This window comes from Pavona decussata, unplaced genomic scaffold, assembly GCF_977016875.1.
Source record: "Pavona decussata unplaced genomic scaffold, jaPavDecu1.1 SCAFFOLD_134, whole genome shotgun sequence".
Classification (NCBI taxonomy): domain Eukaryota; kingdom Metazoa; phylum Cnidaria; class Anthozoa; order Scleractinia; family Agariciidae; genus Pavona; species Pavona decussata.
This window is the reverse complement of record NW_028145547.1, coordinates 3577397-3600225: the sequence shown is the minus strand read 5'-3', so window position 1 is coordinate 3600225 and position 22829 is coordinate 3577397. Positions and strand designations below refer to the sequence as shown.

The following is a 22829-nucleotide window of genomic DNA, read 5'->3' as shown; positions in this document are numbered from 1 at the left end:
ACCGCATTTTTTGTCTGGGGCGAGTAAAATTTGCATCCAAATATGGAGGTGATGGCCTTATTTGGATGGACTGCACTTGTGGACGTTTTTCAATGATTGCTGGGAAAAGCTTTCGAAGCTCGCCTACGCCCTACAACAGCGATCTGGATCACCATTTTGGAAGAATAAATTCGATAGTAACAGTGGACTCGTAGCTCCATTTGGGGCTCGAGGAGCGAAAAGGACAACTGTAGTTGCTTTTGACGCCATCGCTGGCTTTGGTTGTGGCGATCGGAGGCAATTTGTTGTTTCAGGATGACGTGCTGCCTGAGTGAGGAACAGAGGGAGATCAGACGAATCAACGCAGAGATCGAGAGACAGCTCAAAATTGACAAGAGAAATCAAAGGAGAGAACTAAAATTGCTTTTACTTGGTGAGCATGGCTTGTGTTTTATTCGAACGCACTCACATTTTATCGAATCTGCATGAAATCCCGCGCTCGATGTTGCTTTGGTCGCATGGGAAATGCTCGCTCGATAAAACACAGATAAAAATATAAATATAAAACATATACATTTATATAGAAATTTATACACATAGGTATGCTATATACACTCATATAGGTATCCATTTGTAGAAAGGAACCGTGTATTGCTCTGCTAGCAGCCTGGTGTGGGTTCTGTAAATGTTAGTTGTGACCGATCTGGCAAGAGCGATTGTTCCAGACCTTCTCGACTCCATGTTGTTACCGCTCTATCATATTTGGTATAAATACTAGAATTTAATCCTCACTGCTGCTAAATAAATTAAGACTTTCTTGTAGTCTGCATATGGATTAAAGATAATTTCAGGGCTTTTTTTCTGGACGAGCAAACCTCAAGTTTTTGCTTCAACCTGAAAATGTCGAATGTTGGGGTGAATGTTGCTTCCGTACGCTGTTTGTAAGCGATTGCGGGATGTTCCTAAGTGAGATTCCGAAAATAACGTGGGATGTACTCTTTTTACAGGAACTGGAGAATCAGGCAAAAGTACGTTTATAAAACAGATGAGAATTATCCACGGGCAAGGCTACAGCGATGAAGACAAACGCGGCTACGTCCCTTTGGTATATCAAAACATTATCACGGCCATGCACTCCCTAACGATAGCAATGGAATCCTTGAATATTCCTTACAAGGATCCAGCAAATCCGGTATGAATTACCTTCTAGAATGGTTTATGACCTTGTTTATTACATATGCTATGTTGTTCCTCAATTGGTTCAAACGTTGCCCGCTCTTAAAAAGCCTTACGGCATAGATCAGCTTTTATTCTGTGCGAATTTTGTTTAGGTGTACCTTATACAAGCTTATAGGTTACTTTCTATTTCTCCGCAGGAGCACGCCAGATACATTAGAGAAGTTGATCCAAAAAATGTAACTACCTTCGAAAAATCTTATTACGAAGCTACAAAATCACTTTGGAACGATCAAGGCATGCAAGAATGCTATGATAGGAGAAGAGAGTACCAACTTAGCGACTCTGCCAAATAGTAAGTGTACTTTGTTGTTCGTTCACTTTTCGTCGCGTGTTTCTTACACATGAAATGTTCTTCGTAAAATTCGTCTGTTGGGTAAAGCATTATGTATTTTTTTTGTTTAATTTTTGTCGAACGAACGGAGTACGGTAGCAATAATTCGCGCAATGTTCGTATTTTTCTGTCATTCCATCTGGAATATCCTCACCGCCTTTGTTTCCGAAAATAATCTGTTGCTGCTGGCCAAATTTATTACTTTTTCCTATTTTGTAGCTTTGATTTTTTCAAACGCGATATCAGGGAACGTTTTGGAATTAATATTTTGTGGACGAGCCATGATATCCTCGCCCTGCAGAAGGATCGCTCGCTTGTCAACTTTTATTGTAAATTGTGTTCGGTTAATGAGCAACAATGTAGCGGTTTTAAGAACCGGGATTGCAGCGTTTGAAAATCGCATGTGACTCAGTTTGCCGTTCCTTGCTCAATCCACATCTGAACCACCCAACGAAGAAATTCAATTCTAGATAATTTGTTTTGCTCGGGTAAGAGTTGCTAGGGTTAATGGCTGAGATCGTCGGTCTTGGCCGATTTTCCCTTTCGTTTTTTTGCAGTTGACTTTTGTTCTTTTGCATTTTTATTAACACATGTTGTAATTTTAAAAAGCACTTTTTCTCAAATCTTTCAGCTACCTCACGGATCTAGATCGAATAGCCAAACCAGACTATCTCCCAACAGAGCAAGATGTTCTGCGAGCAAGAGCGCCCACCTCGGGAATCATCGAGTATCCGTTCGATCTTGAAACGATAATTTTTAGGTGAGCTTAATTTTCTTTTCAGCCATTAATACTGTTATTTGATCTCCAAGCAACGGCAGCAATCTTTTCAACTGTCGGGGCTGTGTAAAGGGTCATGTTTAGCTTTCTCTCCTGAAATTAATTTATTGCATTTTTTTTTGTTGTGGGAGCTTGATTTTGTCCCTTAAATTTGTCTTAAATGGGCAGGAAATATCTCCCACACAGGATGTCAAAGTGGCTTGCCTGCTTTTCTATGGATACCTGGGCCTTGAATCTGCATAAAGGTCGAATGGCAGAATTGTGTTCCCATCAATGTTTTGCTATAATATTATCATAACCAGTGGTCTGTGAATTATTTTACCATGTTATAGCCATCGGCCCGTGAAAATTTTATTGTATTAGACCTGTAGCAGTGCAGTTTATATTTTGCCCATATATATCACATTTATTGGCTAGTCAATGTTTTGTTATGTTATACTCAGAGTTCAGGGAAGATTTTTCCAAGTCATAGGAAGTAGTTTAATCATTTAAACTGTGTACATTTTTGTAACAGTTTGTTTGCATTTGCATCAGCCAGTTGGCCCTGGATTTTGCAGTAATTCAATCAGTTCATGTACTTATCCTCCCAGTAGCCTTGTGTTTTCTCCATGTTGACTAGCTCTCTCTTGAAGCCAGTACACTTCACAAATTGTGAATGTTACTCATGTCTTTAACAGAGCCAAGAGGTGAATGGGAAAACTTTCACCTATTGAGCTCTGATTTAGAGTTTTTGTGTAGTGTTTGACTTAATTAGCAAGTATGTGTCAGTATGTTGCAATGCCAACCCTCTCGGCCATGAACTGATAATATTTTACCGTGGATATTCTTGTGTGTAGGACTGTTTGCAAGGTTTAGGGGTAAAACATGTAATTTTGCTGTATGTATATGAACATGCTAGGGTGTAATACGCATCAAAAATTTTATAAAACAATTTGAGGAAAATATGTTTTATTATGGAGTAATTTGTATCTTTTAGTGCAATGCTATTAATGCAACAGCTTACATGACATAAATTTTTATGTTTTAATTAGAAAACTGAAAGGACTGAACTGTTTTTGTGGACATATAATATAACAACTGAAAAAGCTTTACATTGCAAACTTATAGCAGTCTTATTCATATTCTGTCATTGCTTACACTTAACATTAAAAACCTGGAGTTCTTGAGTTGCTGCTGCAAAATAGACTTGTTTTTTTTTTTAGTACACTTTAATGTTCATTTATCGAAGCATCTTCTTTCCCCGAAGCCGTGTCATTGATGTGCTTTGCTTATGATGTCCTGACATAAAATGTAATGATGCTTCTTTCACTTACTACAAGCATTTATGTTTTTTCTCTGTGGCTTCAACTCTGGTCACCTTATGTGAACTATGCCTTTGAAATATTATTTTCAGAACAGGGTGACGTGCAAATCCACGGAACAGATGTCAGTTCACCTGTTGTAACAGGGGTATCTGTATTCTCCCAATTTAAACAAATGTTTAGTACACAGAATGGTCCCTGAGAGGATTCTTTGTCTGAGGGGGGTGGCCTTCTGTGCCATCCTCTATTTCAAAATTGGCCACACTTGCCATGTGCAAACTTTGACCCTCTCTTCCACAACTACCCAAGTTTTAATTTGGTTCAAAATCTGTAACATTTTGTAGTAAAGCAGTTCTGTTGAGGTATATGTATCGTAGCAAGACTTGCAAATTTTAGATATTTACAGGCTTCTGTGGCGAGGAAATGTCAAAACACTTCAAAGAATGAGCAAAGCTTTGAAGAACCTTGCATGGTGTCTGCCTTAATGACCTGGGGCCTTTTACTCAAAGTATCCGGTTCAATCAGTTGTAATGCAAATAGATGCAAGGATATTCCGGAATTTTTCCGAATAGACGGAAGTGGATTCATGTGCCATCACGCAAGTGTTTGATTTACCAATGAGACTGAAAATGAGGCTCTTCACCTGTATGATGAAAAGCCTTTCCATATGGTACAAACAGTTTCCAGAATTACAAACCAAACATTTCAGATAAATGAAAAGCACACCTGAAGTTGCTATGTTACGAAGTTAGTTGTGGGGTTACCAAGCACGAATGTATGCCAATGATACATGTCCGCTTTACATTGTATCTGTAGTGGGTTAGGAAGGCAGCATTTATAAGGCACGACTGCTACTAATTTTTTTTTTTTTTTTTTGATACACCCTTCCCATCCAACCCATGGCATTTGAAGTGAATGAATGAAATGGAAAGATCAGAGCACAGCACAAGGGACTTCATCCCATACTCTTTGCAAATAGATATAACCTCTTTAAACATTCTCTATTAATTTATATGAGAAGGTGTAGGAGAGAAGGCCAGTGGCTTAACATCACAGATAAGGTGTTGGATACAGCCAGCATTATCTTACCAGTTTTAAATGACCCTAGGAAAGGGAATTTTCATATGAAAACAACAAGCGTTTAAGACTCTTTGTCACTTACTATGATCCTCCATGGATTGATTTTTATGAAACATACTGAACGCAACTGCCTTTGTGGTTAAGCAGCCGATTAAGTGAGACCTTGTAAATTAGAGATATTGAGTCTGAAATTTCTGTGGTTATATATTGAAGATTGACCCTAGAAAGAGTCCTGTATAGCATATAACCAGTACCGCTCACTTTGATTAAGAGATAAGGAAAATTTTGAGGAATTAGGTGTGCATGGTGGCTCTCGCAAAATGTTTTGTAGTAGTAGGAACACAACTGGAGTAGTCGACAGAAAGAGCTAAATCTTATGAGGTGTTGGGGAAATGGACTAAGCAGCAAATTATTATTTTTTTTTAGAAGGAACTGTGACATGAAATGAAGTCCATCATTGTTGACATGTTACCTAACTGCAAAAGGGTCATGAGACAGTACTGTGTTGACAGTCCTTTTCCTGCCGCAGAGAATTTGACTCCAACAGCTCTAATTTATCTTGCATCTAAGCTGAACCAAAGAAATCAGACATGCAGAAGACTTTAGAACCATGCAGCCATGTTAAAGATTACAGCCTTTGATCATGGTACTCTAATCAAAATCACAGCTAGAGGTTTGGCTTTCATCAAGAATAAACAGTGAACAAATGAGATAAATACCAACAGAACTGCATTCATCTAAGTTTTGAGTTAGGAATTCTAACAGCTGGTGCAGCTGAGGAAGACATTGAACACACCTCATCGTCAGCTGAATGCCAGGATCCCTAAGCTGCTGGGCCCATAACTGAAAGGTGTTGCGAGCGGTGGGGTAATTAACTCTTTATTCCTCATGACATCACTCTCCCATCTTAACCACGTCTAAATCCAAGCAGTACTCTACACTTCTCTAATCGCTCTCTTTCTGTGTGCTCCCTGCAATCCAAATCTTCCCTGAAAACTCCCCAGGTTCATTGAAACATATCCTTGACATCCCACTTTGAAAGGCCTAACATCTAAATCCTACCTCTTGTCTGCCAGTCCAGACTCAGTTTCCCACTGTGTAACTTCTTCTTTTCAAAGGCTTCATCAACTTCTTCCTTCAATTCCACACCACAAGATCCCTTCTAGACAACCCAATCTCGGCAGGTATAGGTACAGCACCTTCCCAGCAGGTCTGCATACAAAGATCAACTATTACCCTGGTTGACGATCGACTTTTTCAGTTTTAGCTGCTCCCTTTGTTTCCCAAGAGACGCTGGAATTCCCATGGTCAACTTCAGGTCTTCTCCTGGGTTAGCAGAACATGAGATGCTGTGGCAAATCTTAACTTTAGCATTGGTGCTAGTGTGTGCAGGACATCTGATCAATTCATCCTCCAGCATTGTAATCCCACCCAGCTAAGCCATGCAGTTTGTAACATACTTGCAGTTCCCACTCTTGAGTTGTACTTCTATCTCTCCCACACCTCATTCTCCGCAAGCTTCTACTCCTGTGCGTCTGCTATACTTCACAACTTCTCCTGCCTTATAAAGCCTATCCCACACTTCTTCTCCCTTACGACCCCAACTACCTTCATGATCCTTACGAGCTGAATTCACCAGCATGTCCTGCACTCTCACGTGGGTATTCATGAATTCCTCATTCTCTAAAGAGATTCACAGTTTTAGTAGGACAGCTTTGGAATAGAAACCTACATCTGTGAAGCTGAAGGGCAATCCAAACTACTTTCTCAGCATCCTGTTTACCTCTCTTTCTATGATCTCAACTTTGATCACTCAGCGGGCACAAGATTCTTAGTGGAAGGTCAAACTGATACATAAAGGCTTTGAACTGCCCTGGAATTCTCACTTCTTTAGCCCCTCCAAAAGTTCATCATGCACCTCTCTCCCTTCATGTCTTTCTGTTAGTAGAAGGGTGTACTGATGACCAAGGCTTTTTATTCCCTGCTCATGAACTTTTGGAATCCTCTTGCCTGCTTTCTGGAAATCAGTGTCCGCCACTCAGCCCCTCAACTAGACTCATTTCAGTCTGCTCATTCTATCAATACATCCAAATGCTCCAAATCATCCCACATTTCATCCTCCAGACATGGGGCTTGTCCGCTGTTGTTTATGGTACTTGCGTATTTATTATGGAGTGCTTTCAGAGTTACTCTTCTTTTACAAGTTGGAGTGGAACTTTGGAAACTTTCTTATCTTCTTTAATTCTTCTGCTTCCCGTCTCCGAGGATCATAAATTATTGATACACAACAAATGCCATCTTTTGTTGGTTTATAATATATGACACTCACCCCAAGTTATTTATCCATGTAAACGGTTAACACCCATTATCACCATCTTTAATTAACCTAACCATCAAAGGCCTTAGCAGTTTTTCTTGAGAAGTTTAATAGCTAACATTTTATCCTTACCATAACCTTGTGGCTTATTGTGGAGACACAATTTTGTTTGCTTTTTAAAAATAAGAATGAATATAATTCACCTCTTTAATTTTATTAACAGTTACAATAGCTAATTAGACCAATTAGCTATAATAATATGTATTGTAACTGTTACTATCAATTTTCCATATTCAAAACCCATCGTAACTGACAGAAGTGGAAGATCCCTTGAAACATGTTTTCAAAATTAAAGACATTTGTCATTAAAAACCTTGATTTGCTGATTTTGCTTGGGAAGTGAAACAGCCTTATTTTTACACTTGGTTGAATTTGTGAGTTTTTGGAGTGGGCTCAGATGGCCTGTGATCACTAGGGTTACTTGTATTTTTATTCAGATACCTACAATATCGAATGTTTGCTTGACCAACATAGCACTTTACCCCAACATTTGGTTTTCTCTGTGCACAAACAAATAGTGTACCACAAGATAATCATTTTGGAAAGTAAACTTCTTCTGCATTCAGTGATTGTGTGAATGACAATAGCATTCCTTTTTGTGTGGAAAAACTGAGTCATCTAGTTTTAAACATAACTTCATTGCCAAATTTTTTCAGAAATAAATAAAATGTCTGCATAGGACATTGTGAATGGGACTTGCACAGATTTATTCAAATTGCTGAAATAGATCTTATTCTAGCAATATTTAAAGTATCAAATTGATTTGTGGAAAGCTTCGTATAAATTTCTTTCAGCTATTTTCACCTGTTCGTCAGTTCAAATCATAGACTCTCTTTGTTTTTTTGTAGATGTTCAGAGACAAGCTGCTTGTCGTTAGTGAGACATATGTTTTCTGTCTGATCCAAAGTGTGATTATATTATAAGAGCAACATTACATATTCAACAGTGTTCCATCAGACAGTGTCAATAGTCTGTCATGCTTTTGGGTTTGGAGTTTCAGTTGAAATGTTTCATATTACCTGTAGCAAGATTCTGTTTTATTGAAAATATTCTGGAAACATCCAGCTTCTTCAACTAAATTTATTTTTTTTACAACTAGGAGAAATGTGTAAATTTTTTCTGGGTAGTAAACAACTGACATTAGATATTCAAGGCAAGGAGATATAAAAGAAGCTGAGTTTCGTGTTTCTTTTTTTTGACATAGCGTCATTATGCCACAACATGTTCAAACTGTTGCATCATGTGTGACATGTTGTGATGGGTTGGACTACAGCATGGTTGAAAAGCGCGCACAACTTCATTTTGTTGTTGTTTTTTCTTCTGCTCTCCATGGTAATGAAAATAGTCGCAGCTTAGAGCACTGCATTCTCAACTTCGCTGTTTGTTTTCTAGAATGGTTGATGTAGGAGGCCAGAGGTCGGAGAGAAGGAAGTGGATTCATTGCTTTGAGAATGTGACATCAATTATGTTTCTTGTGGCGCTTAGCGAGTATGACCAAGTTCTTGTAGAATCTGCTAATGAGGTGAGACACTTTTGCACTAGATAACAATAAAAAAATGTTGTGTCCTCAGTACACTCTAAGGGGAGGAAACACAAAGTTTGCATGTCACATGCAGTTTAACTCCGTGAACTGTGTGCAACATGTCATGGGGAGAAAACTCTTCCCCCCCCCCCCCCCCCCCCCCCCCGAGTTTTGTTGCACAAAGGTTAAAAGTATCAGTCCACATGTATCACTGGTGAGACGGGAATGCAAGGGAATGTGTTGCTGCAGTGCATCCCTAATGAATTTTTTTGTGTGTTGTTTCCACACAAAAGTGGGAATCTGAATGTCCCTCTCCCTCTTACAAGAATCAAGAAATCGTCCACAACATCACGTCAATATATGTCAGGCCCATAGGGAAGGGAGGTACAACCGGTGCACCCGCACCTCCCCCCTTCCCCCCCCCCCCCTACATGCTGCGGAGGTCCACTTTTAACTCGTGAATGTGCGTAGCGCAATGAACAAGTTATAGCGATAGCTGACTGTTGACTTGGTTGGTTGGTCGGTTCTGTCGTTAACTTTGGGCGTGCGCAGTGAATGAGTTTTAAATTCAATTAGTGGAAAAAACACGCGAACATTTTTTGTCACGGCGCATCAGGAAATTCTTATTCAATATGTAGAGAATAATTTGACGATCATTTACTGCAAGAATGGAGATTTTTCGTTCAATCTGAGCAAAGTTACAAGTCTTTTCAGTTTTTCAGAAAGTCCGGGGTCGTAAACTCAATTAAAAAAAAAAAAAACGTGAAAATTTTTTCACGACGTATCAGAATTCTCTCATTCATTCTGTAGAGAATAATTTGACAATCATTTTAGTGTAAGAATGGAGATTTTTCGTTGAATCTGAGCAAAGTTATAGGTTTTTTCGTTTTTTTCCACAAAAATCGGTGTCTTTTAAGAATTAAAAATAATTTAATTTAGAAATAATTGAATTAAAAATAATTTAATTTAAAAGTAATTGTCGGCATGGACTTTGAATAAACGAGACGCTTTTTAGAGCTTTTACCTTTAGCACTGGTGGCCTTATTTATTGTAGGCCTCACCGATTTTTTAACCCATCCTCCCTTCGCGATTGGACTAACTGAATCGTTTTAGTCAGAAAGAATGCACGAGAAAGCGGAAAGTGTCATGTCACGCATCAGTGATGTCGTAAACCAAATTATTATAATTTTTGGTGAAATGAACACTTTGAGATGTTGTCAGCTTTCAAAGAGGTTTCAAAGGGAAAAAATGTTTCATTTTCGCAATTTACAGCTGGTAATTTATGGGAAAGCAAAAGGACGCGGTCGATAACTAATTCTTATTTATTTTAATATTTATTATTTTTACTTGAGGATTGCGTGGACTGAACTCCAAAGGAAAAATTTCACGAATTTATGTCGGGCATGAAATGTAATGCGATGCTTTGTTTAGCCTGTTCCAGGCTCCTAGAGGGACGCGCGAAGGAGAGTTCGAGGGGACAAAAACGAGGGGGGGGGGGGATTGGGGGAGAGGAAAAGAGGGAAAGAAGAGGAGCCTGTAATCATTTTCTTAAACACCTCATGCCGCCCACTTTTTCCAAAATGTGTCAGCATGTCAAAATGTCAAACTTTTCTTTGTCACAGGTTTCGATTACTCACGCAAGTTCTCGAGTTGGCGCGGTTCTCCATACATCGCTTCGATGACGCGGCCACCAAAAGGTTCTCCGGGTTTGGGATTTCAACCCTCAAAATCCTGTAGATTTTGCCAAAAAAATTTGACGTGTCTTGGAACGAAAGTTCCTCGGGTGTCCTTGTTCAACGCCGTTCGAAATTAAAGACTTATTAACGCGACGTTATCGAGCAAAGAGACTCTAGTGTTGGCCGATGCTGTGTCTTCGCTTGGTTGTGTCTTCGCAAGCTTTTAAGAAACAAAGAGCTTTCCAGCGTCGGCTGCCTCACTTGTGCGAGGACCTTGGCCAGAATTTATGGCACGTTTATGTTAAAATGGGGTTGACAGACCTGCATGACTCCCACTGTGTGTCCGTTGTTTTAGCCTTTTCAGTTTTGCGTCAGTACAAGCATGTCTTTAAGCGATTTTCCTTTTGTATAAGGGATTCTTCCCTTTTGATCAAAACATAATGCGACCGCTCTGCTTAATGGTGTTTATCTTGATCGTGAGGAGAAATTCTCATATATACTGAATGGAGGGTTTCTTACTGATCATTCTGAGCCGTTAGGATTAGTTTTTGATATGCCATTGTGTATGCTAGCTCTGTGGCATTTGTTAAAGTTTATCGGCTCGGATTAACTGCAAGATTTCAGGTAGCGCTAAATAAATTTTATGTGAAGACACAGGATCCGTGGATTTCTTTACTCGTGAATATTGTGTATCGCTGCGGGAAGATTGCAACTGCCGCAGGATGTTTGTTTATCACGGATATGAGTGTCTAACAGATCATTGTCTTTCAAAGCTTATCATTGTTGTCTCTCGCTTTCGAGAGCTATTTGCTCCTTCCTGAGTACTTTAACCTGCGACAAATCTTGAAGACAATTCTCTAAAACTGCATTAAACTCAGTCTCATCTAAACCACGCGGGGGTGACACTCGCCATTTTGACTCTTTCAGATTCTTTCGCGATATCTTTCGTGTGATGTGTGAACTGTCAAAACTGACCAATACGAGGGTATACCGAGAGCTGGTATACCGGCATGAGGTGTTTAAGAAAATGACTACAGGCTCCTCTTCTTTCCCTCTTTTTCTCTCCCCCACTCCCCCCTCGTTTTCATCCCCTCGCACTCTCCTTCGCGCATCTCTCTAGGAGCCTGGCTCAGGCTATACTTTGTTGAACAGATTTCCCTTTGTGAGATCGGCTTGAAAAACACAAATCTACCTGGAAGTTAAAAAAAGAATGCCCTAGAGTAATTATGTAATGTTAATTCCCAAAAAAACCTTCACTTGCCCATCGGGCAAGTGATGGTTAGAATCCACTAGCCCGATCGCAAAATCCAGTAGCCCCGGGAAATGTTCTCAGAATTCAAAAATAATTTCAATGGCTTTTCTATGATTGACGTCCACCAAAACGTAACTTTATCGGAGTCTTCTGAAGGCAATAGGTTGCATGTTTTTGGTAACCATTGTAATAAATCTTCATCTACTACTGAAAGATCATGATGATCAGCACTGCTGATCACGATGGTTTGCTGCAGCAAACACAGTGAATAATACGGATTTTCAACTTTATTTCTATTTTTGTTCTTTTTAAATAGTGACTTTATTCTCTAAAACTGTAAAATGCATATGTAAAGTAGTCTGCGTAAAAAAAATCCTTTTACATGTCTGTTTGCTTTTGGCTGCCTGTTTTCATATGATACTGCCTTCAAAACGTACGAAACGCGGGGGGAGCATGCTCCCGGACCCCCCTAGAGGCGCTCATTTGGTCCATCTCCTTGTTGGATTGCACCCTCCCACAAAAAAACCTGCATACGGGCCTGTATGTGGTGTTCAGTATTTGGCTTTGGTCAGTAAAGAACGATTAGGGTGCCCCTCTCCATTGTTAGTAAGCTACTAATCAATGTTTCCCCTCTTTCTTTTTAGAACCGGATGGAGGAGAGCAAAGCGTTATTTCGTACTATTATCACTTATCCATGGTTTCAGAACTCCTCCATCATATTATTTTTAAACAAGAAGGATTTGTTGGAGGAGAAAATTATGTTTTCCCATTTGGCAGAATATTTCCCTGAATTTGATGGTAAGTTATGTTTACTGCCCAACAGATAATCCTGGAAATGACTGTGTTACATTTCTGCCCTGTCCATTTGCTGGAATTCGATAATTTTTTTCAAAACGGGCATGAAAAGGGACTTCAAAGTGATTATTCATCACAGTCACTACTGATTTCTGGTCAACTTGAAATTGACAATATTGTGAACACCAGTTTATTTATTTATTTATTTATTTATTTATTTATTTATTTATTTATCTATTTATTTATGTCAACTTTGAAGTGACACCAAATAATATACCATGTAGGTCATAAGAATTAAGAAATTGATCATCAAAGAGATCAGTGGCAAGATCCAGGGGTACAAACGGAAAGCAACAACAAAATTAACAATATCTTCAAAACGAAACGCAGACAATGGACCAAACTTTCCAAAAAGATTGCTTAGTAAATAAGTATTTTTTGTATGTAAATGTTTCTGGGAGAGGAAACAATTTGTAATTTTAATTTTTTTTATTTGTGTGGAATAAGCGCCATTTTGCAATGTAACGCGTAACAAATATACCAAGACGTGTTCCAACTTCAGTCCACCAGTTCACCAAAATCAATCGCACACATCATTTGTTGTTGTACAAATCTTTAATTATATCCAACTTAGATGTCTTGCTACGAACAATACTTATAACACTTCTCTATGCAATGAAATGAAGAAATTTACACAAAGATGTCTCTTGTAACGCTGTTTATATTTAATGGTTACGAAAAAAAACACTCATGATAAAATACTATCATCGAAATGGCCTTTCGCGCCGAAAAAAATACATATCATTTCTCTTACCATACAGTTTATGTGTGAGTAAATTCAGCTTGATTGCTTGAGCCGCTCTAGAGATCAATCAAAAAATGTTCGTCCCCGAACACATTGTTACAAGCTCCATTTCCTCCAAAATAAACCTTCCTTGTTCAGTTCTTTTTGTTCTCCCCGAGAAACGAAATGTCCTCGAAACGTGAAACAGTGCACGGACAATCCTCATAAGATTACCAGACGGCTGCAAAATCTGTTGCTTCTTTCTCTGCTTTAAGCGGCCAATATTCCCATTTTTCTCGAACCCCGAACACAATTGCTTGATCCGCCATTGTGTAACACGAACCAAACAAGAAGAGAGTAGCGCAACATTGAACGCGGGAGGAAAATGTCCGCTCAATTCAATGCAAGAAAGCCTCCATTTTATCAAAACACCTTCGAAAACGTTTCTGAATATTTGGGGGGTACTTAGATAGAATCCAGGGGCCAAAACAATAGATTCAATACACGTGGATTTCTGAGAAACGTGACTCGTTGCGTGACAGTCTTTAGTAGATCGGAAATGGAGGGAAAAACGGATAAATATTCAGTAGCCACGTGGAGAAACAATAAGAAAGAAAAGAAGAATGCAAACAAGAGGGAATACTACCGAAATAATCAAGAAAAGCTTGCTGAAAAGGCCAGAGAAAGAATGAGGCGGCTACGTGAAAATCGTAAGCTACACGATGTAACAAGTTTGAAAGGTGGTAAAAACGCGGCAACACGTGCTTCATCAAAGGGAAGAATTTCGCGCGAAAAAAGAGCAGATCAAGTCCGCGCTAAGAAAAATGAAAGAAAAAGAGAAGAGGAAAGAGAGGAACAGAGAAAAGAACATAAAAGAAGACAAACAAAAGAGCGAGTTCGCAAATTTCGGGAGAAAAGAAAACTTGCCAATGATGCAAGACCAGAATCGGAAGGAGATTGTGCAACTCCATCGGCATTTCCTTCACGAATGGCTAAGAAAAGAGCTAGGGACAAGGTCACCCCCACGTTACCGAAATCACCCCGGAAAAAAGCAGAGGTAGTTCAAACTTTGGCAAACAGTCCGAGCACAAGAGGACTTTTAGAAAAAAAAGGTTTTCTTCAGTCATCTGTGGACAAGCAGGATATAGAGGCCATGAAGAGTGTAGTGGCAGACTTAGCAGATGGGCTGGCAAAGGTTAAAGGAGCCAAATCAACCGACCAAAGAGCTGCATACGGTGTGGCACGTTCTCTGGCATTTGGAGCCTCTGTTAAGAAAAATCGCCAACAAAGCAGAGTTTCAAAGCTGGTTGGAATAAAACGGCAGCAGGTGTCAAAGGGAATTTCACAAAGGGAGAAAGTTTTAAAGGGAGACGAGGCCTGTTGGATCGTGACAAAAAGGAAAGTCAGGATGGATGCAGTGAAAGACGAGGAAAAAAGGCTGATTTACGACTACTGGACCCATCAAGCCAGCCGTCCAACAGGGTCTAAGAAAGATAAGATGCGCCGGCGTGTGAGGAAAGGAGAATATGTGGAGCATGCAAAACACGTTCTGGAAAAGATCCAAACAGAGTGTTTCCAGGAATTTCAGCAGCTTCATCCAGAAATAAAAATTAAACAACGAAAATTTGAAGAAATGAAGCCATTTTTCGTGAAAGGGGCCCGTGAAAGAGACAGACAGTCATGTCTATGCAGGAAACATGTCGAATGTAAAATGTTATTTGATAGCTGTATGAAGTTTTGGAAGTCCCCAGAACGTAGTAACGAAGAACAAGTTCCTCATTTCAATTTTTTGAGTGAAGTTGTTGACTCCACCCTCTGTGAAAAAGAAGAAGCGGCTGCCCACCATCGTCTGGAGTGCATTATGCGAAAGTGTGATGATTGTGGTGTTAAGAAGCTGAAATTATCAAGGGATGAAGAATCAAGAGATGTTGTGGTGAAGTGGCAGAGATATGATTATGTGACTGTACCGGACAAGAATGGAGAAGAACGAAGAAAAATTGCACTGATCAACCAGGAAACACCAGTGAATGAAATGTTCAAGTATTTTTTGGAACTGCTTGATGAGTACACCTACCATTCTTTCATGGCTAATTGGCAAAAAGATGAATTTGACAACCTTTTATCCAGTCTTCCCTTAAATCATGTCATCTGCGTTCACGACTTTTCTGAAAACTGTATATGCCGTTCACAAGATGAAATCCAGTCACAGTATTTCGACCCCAACAAAGTTTCCATTCATGTTACCATTCTCTACCGCCATGCAAATCTCCAAACCGATGGAAAGGAAAGTTCTGAGGAAAACCCCTCAATCATCAAAGAACACATTTTTGCCTTATCAGATGACAACACACAAGACTACCATTTTGTTCACCATGTACAAGACCTCATTCTACACTACCTCAGAGAGGAAAATCATTTAACTGTGGAGAAAATCCATGAATTCACTGATGGCTGTGCTGGACAGTACAAGTCTAAGCACACCTTTGGTGACCTTTCTTGCTGTCTCGCAGATTTTGGATGCCAGATCGACCGCCACTTTTTTGAAACATCCCATGCTAAGGGAGAGCAAGATGCGGCCGGTGCTAATATAAAGCAGCGAGCCACTCTTGCTGTACTTCAGAGAAAGGTTACAATTGGTAGTGCCAAAGATTTGTACAACTATTTGTCTGAGAATTTCCAGCTGCCCACATCAAGCTCTGGAGGAATTACCCTAAAGAAACGTGTATACATTTACATCCCAACAGATGGTGAAGGTTCAATTCCAAGGAAAAGACAGGGGCGTTCCTTTCAAGCTATCAAAGGGATAAGAAAGATCCACTCAATCCAAACAACACCAACACAGTGCAAAGTTTTCACGAGACTCCGCAGCTGTGTATGCGATCAGTGCTTACTGGGCAACAGCGAAGGCTGCGTCAACTCTGCATATGTCGACAAGTGGCAGGAGACAGAGATAACTCGCGATGGCCAGGTTGCTGTGACAAGGCAGAACCAAGATGCTGCTGATTCTGACCGGGTGAATGGCATAACTGATTTGGTGGAGGCAGGAAGCATTGTAGCCATTGCAGCGGCTGACAACGCATACTATGACTACTACCTTCTAAAAGTAACCAGTGCTGGAGCAGTGACCGTAGAGCATGATACCATTGACGACTATGGTGCTGCTTATCAGGAGGGAACACTTGTTCTTGAAGGCAGCTTTTTCCTTAGAGACAACATTATAGACATGACTTATAAATTAGACAAAAAGAAGGCCATAGTACATGCAAACACAGTACGAGCTATCTGTGGCGAGCTTGTGCTGATTAGAAGACAAAGGAAAGACTTGTACAAACTCTCGCCTGCTCAGCATGAGGAAATCATGTCTGTTTTTTAGTGCCTGTAGTGTTATTTTATTGGTGCTGCAGTATTTTAGTAACTTTTAATATGTTTTGAGATGATTATTGTATAATTTGACACTTAAAATGACGTTATAAAGCGAAAATGGAAAATGACCACACCCAAAGTGCATTATGGGTAATGTATATATTTTGATTTTTCCCAATATTTTTCCTTAATAAAATTTGAAATTATATCCTGAGCATTCCTGACATTAAAAGAGACTATTTCATATCAAATAAACTTAAATTTTAAAAATTCCTTATTTTAGCCTATGTTACGCCTTTGTACCCCTGGATCTTGCCACTGATCAGACAAAGTGTGTTGTTGTTGAAACAAATTCTCCTGGCTGATGTTGTTTTCAGGGAATGTTCTTTTTGATCCTGGGGGTTTCGGTAACAGGGTTGTAGTAAGGCCAAATTTCACTGAAACCGTGTTTGGGTTGCATCAGCACAACCCCTATATCATCACAAACTCTGTATAATTCTTTCCTTCTTTCTTTGTCTTATCTATAAAGTATAAGCAAATGTTTCAAAAGGTAGTCAGATGACATGGCTAGGTTAGTGGATATGCAATATCCTTTTATTGATGAAAACCAAGTTTGCTTTCCTTGGGGTACATTTGTTTTCAGTTGCCTGTTGTTTATGGAATTATTAAATTAGGTAAACTCTCTGTACTTGGTGTGTTAAAAAAATTGCCTTGCAAATCATATACATAGACTGCAATTGAAAGTTTGTTGATGTCACGTAATTCAACCCACTTTAGCAATCTTATTCTTTGTTTTCTCATTGCAGGACCACAGTGCGATGCCCAAGCGGCTAGAGAGTTCATCCTTAAAATGTTTGTTGACCTGAATCCAGATTCTGATAAGATAATCTACTCCCACTTCACCTGTGCCACTGATACAGAAAATATTCGGTTTGTATTTGCGGCAGTGAAGGACACAATACTGCAGTTAAACCTAAAAGAGTATAATCTAGTTTGAAGAGAGTTGGTCAGAGATCTTATTATCTGAATTAAGGATACAAAGGCAAGCAGGCTGTGCGAGAGTCAACTAGGGGATCAAAAAACTGTACCAAATCACAAACATGGTTGAAAAGAGATTTCTTTATTTAAGATTGCTTGTCTTCAACTGATTCTAGGTAAAGTGCTTTTGTGTACAGAATATCCCAAACCAAAAGTTTCTGTGTGAGAATATAGTTAGGTATCAAGACAAGTGCGGCACTGTGAATTTTTTTCCAGTATAGTTCAACAGAGTTGAATGTTGTGTATTTTGAAGTAGTCAAGTTACTGGAAATATTTTCCAAGTGTTAGATATAGCTAGAACATGTCATAAAAGGAAAAAAAATATTATTTAGTTTTGTCCATGCAGTTTGCCCCCAATCTCCTGTTGTCTCGACTCTCCAACAGTTCAGTTGTTTTCGTAAGATTGAGAACAATATTTCTCATTTATTCCACCTTGCAAGAAATTTTGTATTAATAGGCTTTAGGAAAAAGTCTTGTGTTCTGTTGCTTTCATTTCGTTGGCAAGCTTTGTAAAAACTTATTTACATTACTGGCTTGCAGTGATAACATTAAAAAAACAGCTATACATCTGCCTTCGATTGGCCATAAACAAAGTGTATATGATATCAATTAATTTAACATTTAACTGAAGCTGATCAAAAGCCACTCTTTATCTCTTTATATGTTCTGGGTAAGCTGGCTTCAGCCTGGAATGCCTTTTTGTCTCTCCTGAATTATTTTCCACACCGCGCATAATATTTCCAGCAAGACTTGCTGATCGAATTGTGTTGTGTCTCATTGTAAATCTTGTATAATCCACATGAAGCATTATATTGATAAGAAGATTTAGATTTTTTCATATTCAAGTTTCAAGGATTTCTTCATGCCCCCCCCCCCCCCCCTTTACTTTACACTGACATACTGATAATGCATTTCACTTTGTTGTAGTTAGTTACCTGTACATAGAGGGCTTAACTGAAAGGTAAAGTGTTATACTAATGTTCGCGATAACTGCCTGAGCGTATGTTTCTCCTTTCACCTCATTTGACAGTTACTGTTTCAGTTTTTGTAGTATTTGCTGGCATTATTTCACTGTAAGAAAACATGCCTTGAAAGGGCTAAACACTTAGTCCTCCTCCTCCTCCTCCTTCTTTTCCTCCTCCTCGTTCTTTTCCTCTTCCTCCTTCTCCTCCTCCTCCTCCTCCTCATCATCATCATCAGTGCTACGTGGTGACATCTTAGGTCTTTCTGTCAGATGCAAACTACTTTAACCTTTTGGGCTTCAGTTGTTCCTGAAATAAAAGTTCAAGAAAAATTTCAAATTTATTTTGTAACATAGTGGAAAACAGACTGTGCTGTAGGAAAGTACTACTGAAGAACTTGTATTTGAATGGTCACACAACATTGTCATCCACAGACTCCAAAGATAGAACCACCTTGCACAGCACAATAAGTAGCACCACAGGAAAATACTGCTTGAGCAGTAGCTTTCATTTGATTGGTCACACTTTGGAATCTCATCCACACACTCGAAAGCTAGAGCCACCTTGTTCAGCGCAATAAACAGCAGCACAGGAAAGTGCTGTTTAACAGTTTTCATTAAAGTGGTCACGCTTTAGAATTCCAAAGTTAAAACAACATTCCATTGTTTGAGGTTTGGCTGGCTGTGAGAGGTAATGGGATTCATCCCAACGTAATCATCTAACAAAATGTGGATTTTGACAATGGGCAAAGTAGATGGCATAAATAAAGTCTGAGCATGAGGGAAATCATGTTTAGGAAAAATATGGCTTAGAAATGCTGTTATGTAGTTAGGCATTTTTACATTAAGCGCTCATAATTAAAGATTCTAAAATTGGTCAAAACAGTGTGTAATGGTCAGATTCTCCCTAGGTAGCGCTGTAAGTATTTTTGGAGATTAGTTGTGGGATTTTGTGCACTGTGTTAAATCAAGAGTTTACCTTTCTTTTAAGCCTTCTATCGTCTATCATATAACCATGTAAAAGCCTACTGTTATTATCAAGTAATGGTTAGTAATCCAACTTGTAATAAGTAGTGTGTAACCTAGCAATATATGGTTATTTCAGTAAACTCAGTGACAATGGATAAAGGGAGTTGGTTTCTCATATTAGTTGAAGAATTCTCACTCTGCTGTTGCCATCAACTTTTAGTTTCTTTAGTGCTTTTGTATATGTCTGCAGCCTTCTTAAATCCAGACGTTTCTTAGTTCTTGAGCAAGGTTTAAGTCAGATGCTGCATTTCGGTGTACACGGTTAACCGCCGGTAAAGGCATTTTGGAAGAATTGCAGAAATGTCAGCTTTACTTGTTTCATGATACAGTTAAACAAAGTTTTCCTCCATTGTATTTGAATGTGAAAATTGAAAGGCCTAAGCGGTGCATAATTTATCCATCAGTCACCAAAGAAACTTTAAGTTGACTTGACAGTTCAAAAAGGACAGTGACTGCTTCAAGTAAGGTCTTGGTGTTCTTTTCGACAGCTTGGGTTACTAGGGTTGGTTTTCTGTTTTGACCAATTGGGTAGCTGAAAACTGTGCATTTAGGGTTTTAGTTGGCTGAGGTAAACAAAGGCTCGCAAACATTTCGAAAAGTATTCCAAGACCAGTAAGAGGCGGAGGAAGGAAACCTTTACCTTTTATCAAGCTGCAAATCTCTATTTGCCATGGACACAACGGGCAATGTTTTCCCTTCCAAGAGTTAGGTTCTGATAATTGTGATAACACTGAGTTGCACATTCATGTGATTGTCTTTGTTTTTGCCTAATTTTACTCATTGGAAGGTTTTTGTCGTCACTGGGCATTCTTGGAAGTGAGAGTGCAACTGCCTTCAGTTGCCTAGGCTTCTTCATAATAACCAATGTGCCTTAAATTTGTGAGAATTTCTTTTATGCTTTTTAAATTGATGCTTTCATCATCGGTGCTTTCTTTTGCCTTTGCTGCTGACCATTCTTGAACTGTAGAAGAAATAGAAAAAAAGAGATAAATTATTATTGTTATGGGCCAAAATATTTGGCAGACAATTCCAATAAATTTTTTATTCGTTCATGATTATGTCGGCATTGCAGCTTGGAAAAATGTCTTGATTGCTGTTAGCTTGATCTCCTTATGCAGTAGCCCTTGTACCCAGTTATAAAATTACTATATGTATGTATTAATTACTGTACTTTTGTAACTGTTATTTCCTTTTTCGTTGTGATAAACCTCATGTGCTTGTTTTTAAGGCCCAGTGAAGTCGCTACTCAACTAGGCTGACGGACTTTTTATTGTAAATTTTTCTGCAGCAGAAAGATTAAAACATAGCAAAATGACCAAAAAATGGGAAACAATTGGTGTGAGTTTGTTCCTGGTCGCCTCACGACTCCCTACTGTCTCCTAAATGATCTGGCCCCAGTTGTTCAAAGAGCGCGTAGCTTTATCTAGTGGATAAGTTGCTATCCAGCGGATAAAATGTATTCCAACCAAAGCTTTCAGCAAGTTTTTCGTACAATCCCTTGCTTAAATTTGAGACGCTTCTACACAAATTGTTAGGCTATAGGGAATTCTTGCACACATTTTATATCCTATCCAGTAGATAAAATTATCCGCTCTTTGAACAACTGGGGCCTTATATTTTCTGGAAAGAATGATTTTGACCAGGGTCTTCATCTCCTCACCCCAGATGGAGACAGAAGACCCTGGGAACAAGGTTGTTTGACCGATACACAGCGCGTGGGGGCTGATGGTATTTATAGATATCTTGGAATTGTGTTGTGCATGATTTCCTACCACCAGAGAGTCGTGGAAAATTCAGTTTTAATTTGACATTTTGAGAGCCCAAATATAGCTTCTTTCAAAGCCTAATCCATGTGCCTCTCAGTTTGCAAAAATAAAAAAAACAGCAAAAAAAATAATAATAATAAAATAAAAAACCAGTTACCGTGATCGTAAATTTTGAAAAAACCGCCATTAATGCTTGCCTAGCAACGGTTGTTTACAGTGAAGTAGAGTTGCTATGGACTTTCTGGCCCAGGAAGAAACATCCTACACCAAAATTGTAGTTCTTACTTCCCAGAATCCATTCTTGGTTTTCCGAGTCTGTACCCTAGATAATCACCACGTCTCCTAAATAAAACGTGAAGAAAAGGGCGTGGAAAATTGTTCCTGAGAAAGAGTAGGAAACAGAAAAGCGCTTTCGAGCCTGTACACAGCTCGCTCACCCCTCCCTCCTATCCACCACCCCTCCCCCCGCCCAGTGCACGCTGCGACTGCGACCAACAACCAGCATTCACTTGTAAACTGTAATTAAGTGACCGTTGGGCTGTGACTGCCGGGATGGAAATGGTCGCAACTTGAAAACTTTTTTTTACGTCCTTGCCTTGTGCATGGAAGAAATACCTGTAAAGTAATTATGTTCTGTTCTCCGGAGAATGGGGGTGCTATGGTATATCAATGACCGGGGTGCGAAGATCTGGCCGGGTTTGAAATAAGCGATTGCGGAGTTTTTGAGAGTTGTAAATCTTCTGGTGGACTTTTTGGGATAGAAAGATTATGCCAGGGAATATTTTTTGCAGTTTTTGAAATGGAAGATTGGACTTTTGGGGTTATGTTCTTGGTCGTTGGACTTTCAGCCAAAAAATCCCCCCCCCCCCCACCCCTTCCTGGGCAGTTAACAAAGTGACTTCATGAGTGCGCAAGTCAAATCGATATTCAGTCCAAATATAAAAGCACAAGCATGAAAACTCGAATCATGGGATTTGTTTTTTGTTATTGTTGTTGTTTGTTTGTTTTTGTTTTTGCTATAGCCACACTTGCCCCACACACATTACGCGCCTGTTTTAGTTTCGAAATGTAAGGAAATGTAATTTGTCGTGAAATGTGAAGAACGGCGATTTTAATTGCTCTGCAGTCAGGCAAACAGTAGTTGGCTTCAAATCGCTAAAATTCGCCGTTTGAGAGCCTCAGAAACGACAAAACACGACAACTGAGGTAAGTTATCGTTATTTTGAACTTAACTGTATAAACATTTCTCGCAATGCCATGCTGTCGAATTGCTCAAACGTTGTTTCCTTATATTTCGAAACTGGCCGGCTTGATATCACCACTAAAATATTGTGACCGTTAGGTATAGCATTTAGCTTTTGGTGGTAAAAATAAAAAAAGAATAGAGCCACGCCTTAACTTGCCTTTCAATTAGATTTTCTAAAGAGTCTGGTTGCTCTTATTTAATTGTGAGTCACCGAATTTTTTTATGCCTCGATATCCCTTACCCCTCAACTCCTCACTTATCCAACAACTGAACTTGATTTCTTTGAACTTCCACCACTCATTCTTAAAACAT

General features: G+C 39.2%; 2 protein-coding genes across 2 annotated transcripts; both read left to right on the top strand.

Annotated features, from left to right (window-relative positions):
• The first annotated feature begins 89 nt into the window (after positions 1–89).
• Positions 90–20838, top strand: LOC146467798 (guanine nucleotide-binding protein G(q) subunit alpha-like). Its single transcript, XM_085125599.1, has 7 exons — positions 90–412; positions 987–1171; positions 1356–1510; positions 2181–2309; positions 8478–8607; positions 12180–12333; positions 17284–20838. The coding sequence occupies exons 1-7, from the start codon at positions 295–297 to the stop codon at positions 17472–17474; spliced, it is 1062 nt and encodes a 353-aa protein (XP_084981725.1). The 5' UTR covers positions 90–294; the 3' UTR covers positions 17475–20838.
• On the top strand, positions 12671–16581 carry LOC146467799 (uncharacterized). The gene has a single exon (XM_085125598.1). The coding sequence runs from the start codon at positions 13674–13676 to the stop codon at positions 16485–16487; it is 2814 nt and encodes a 937-aa protein (XP_084981724.1). The 5' UTR covers positions 12671–13673; the 3' UTR covers positions 16488–16581.
• Positions 20839–22829: the final 1991 nt, after the last annotated feature.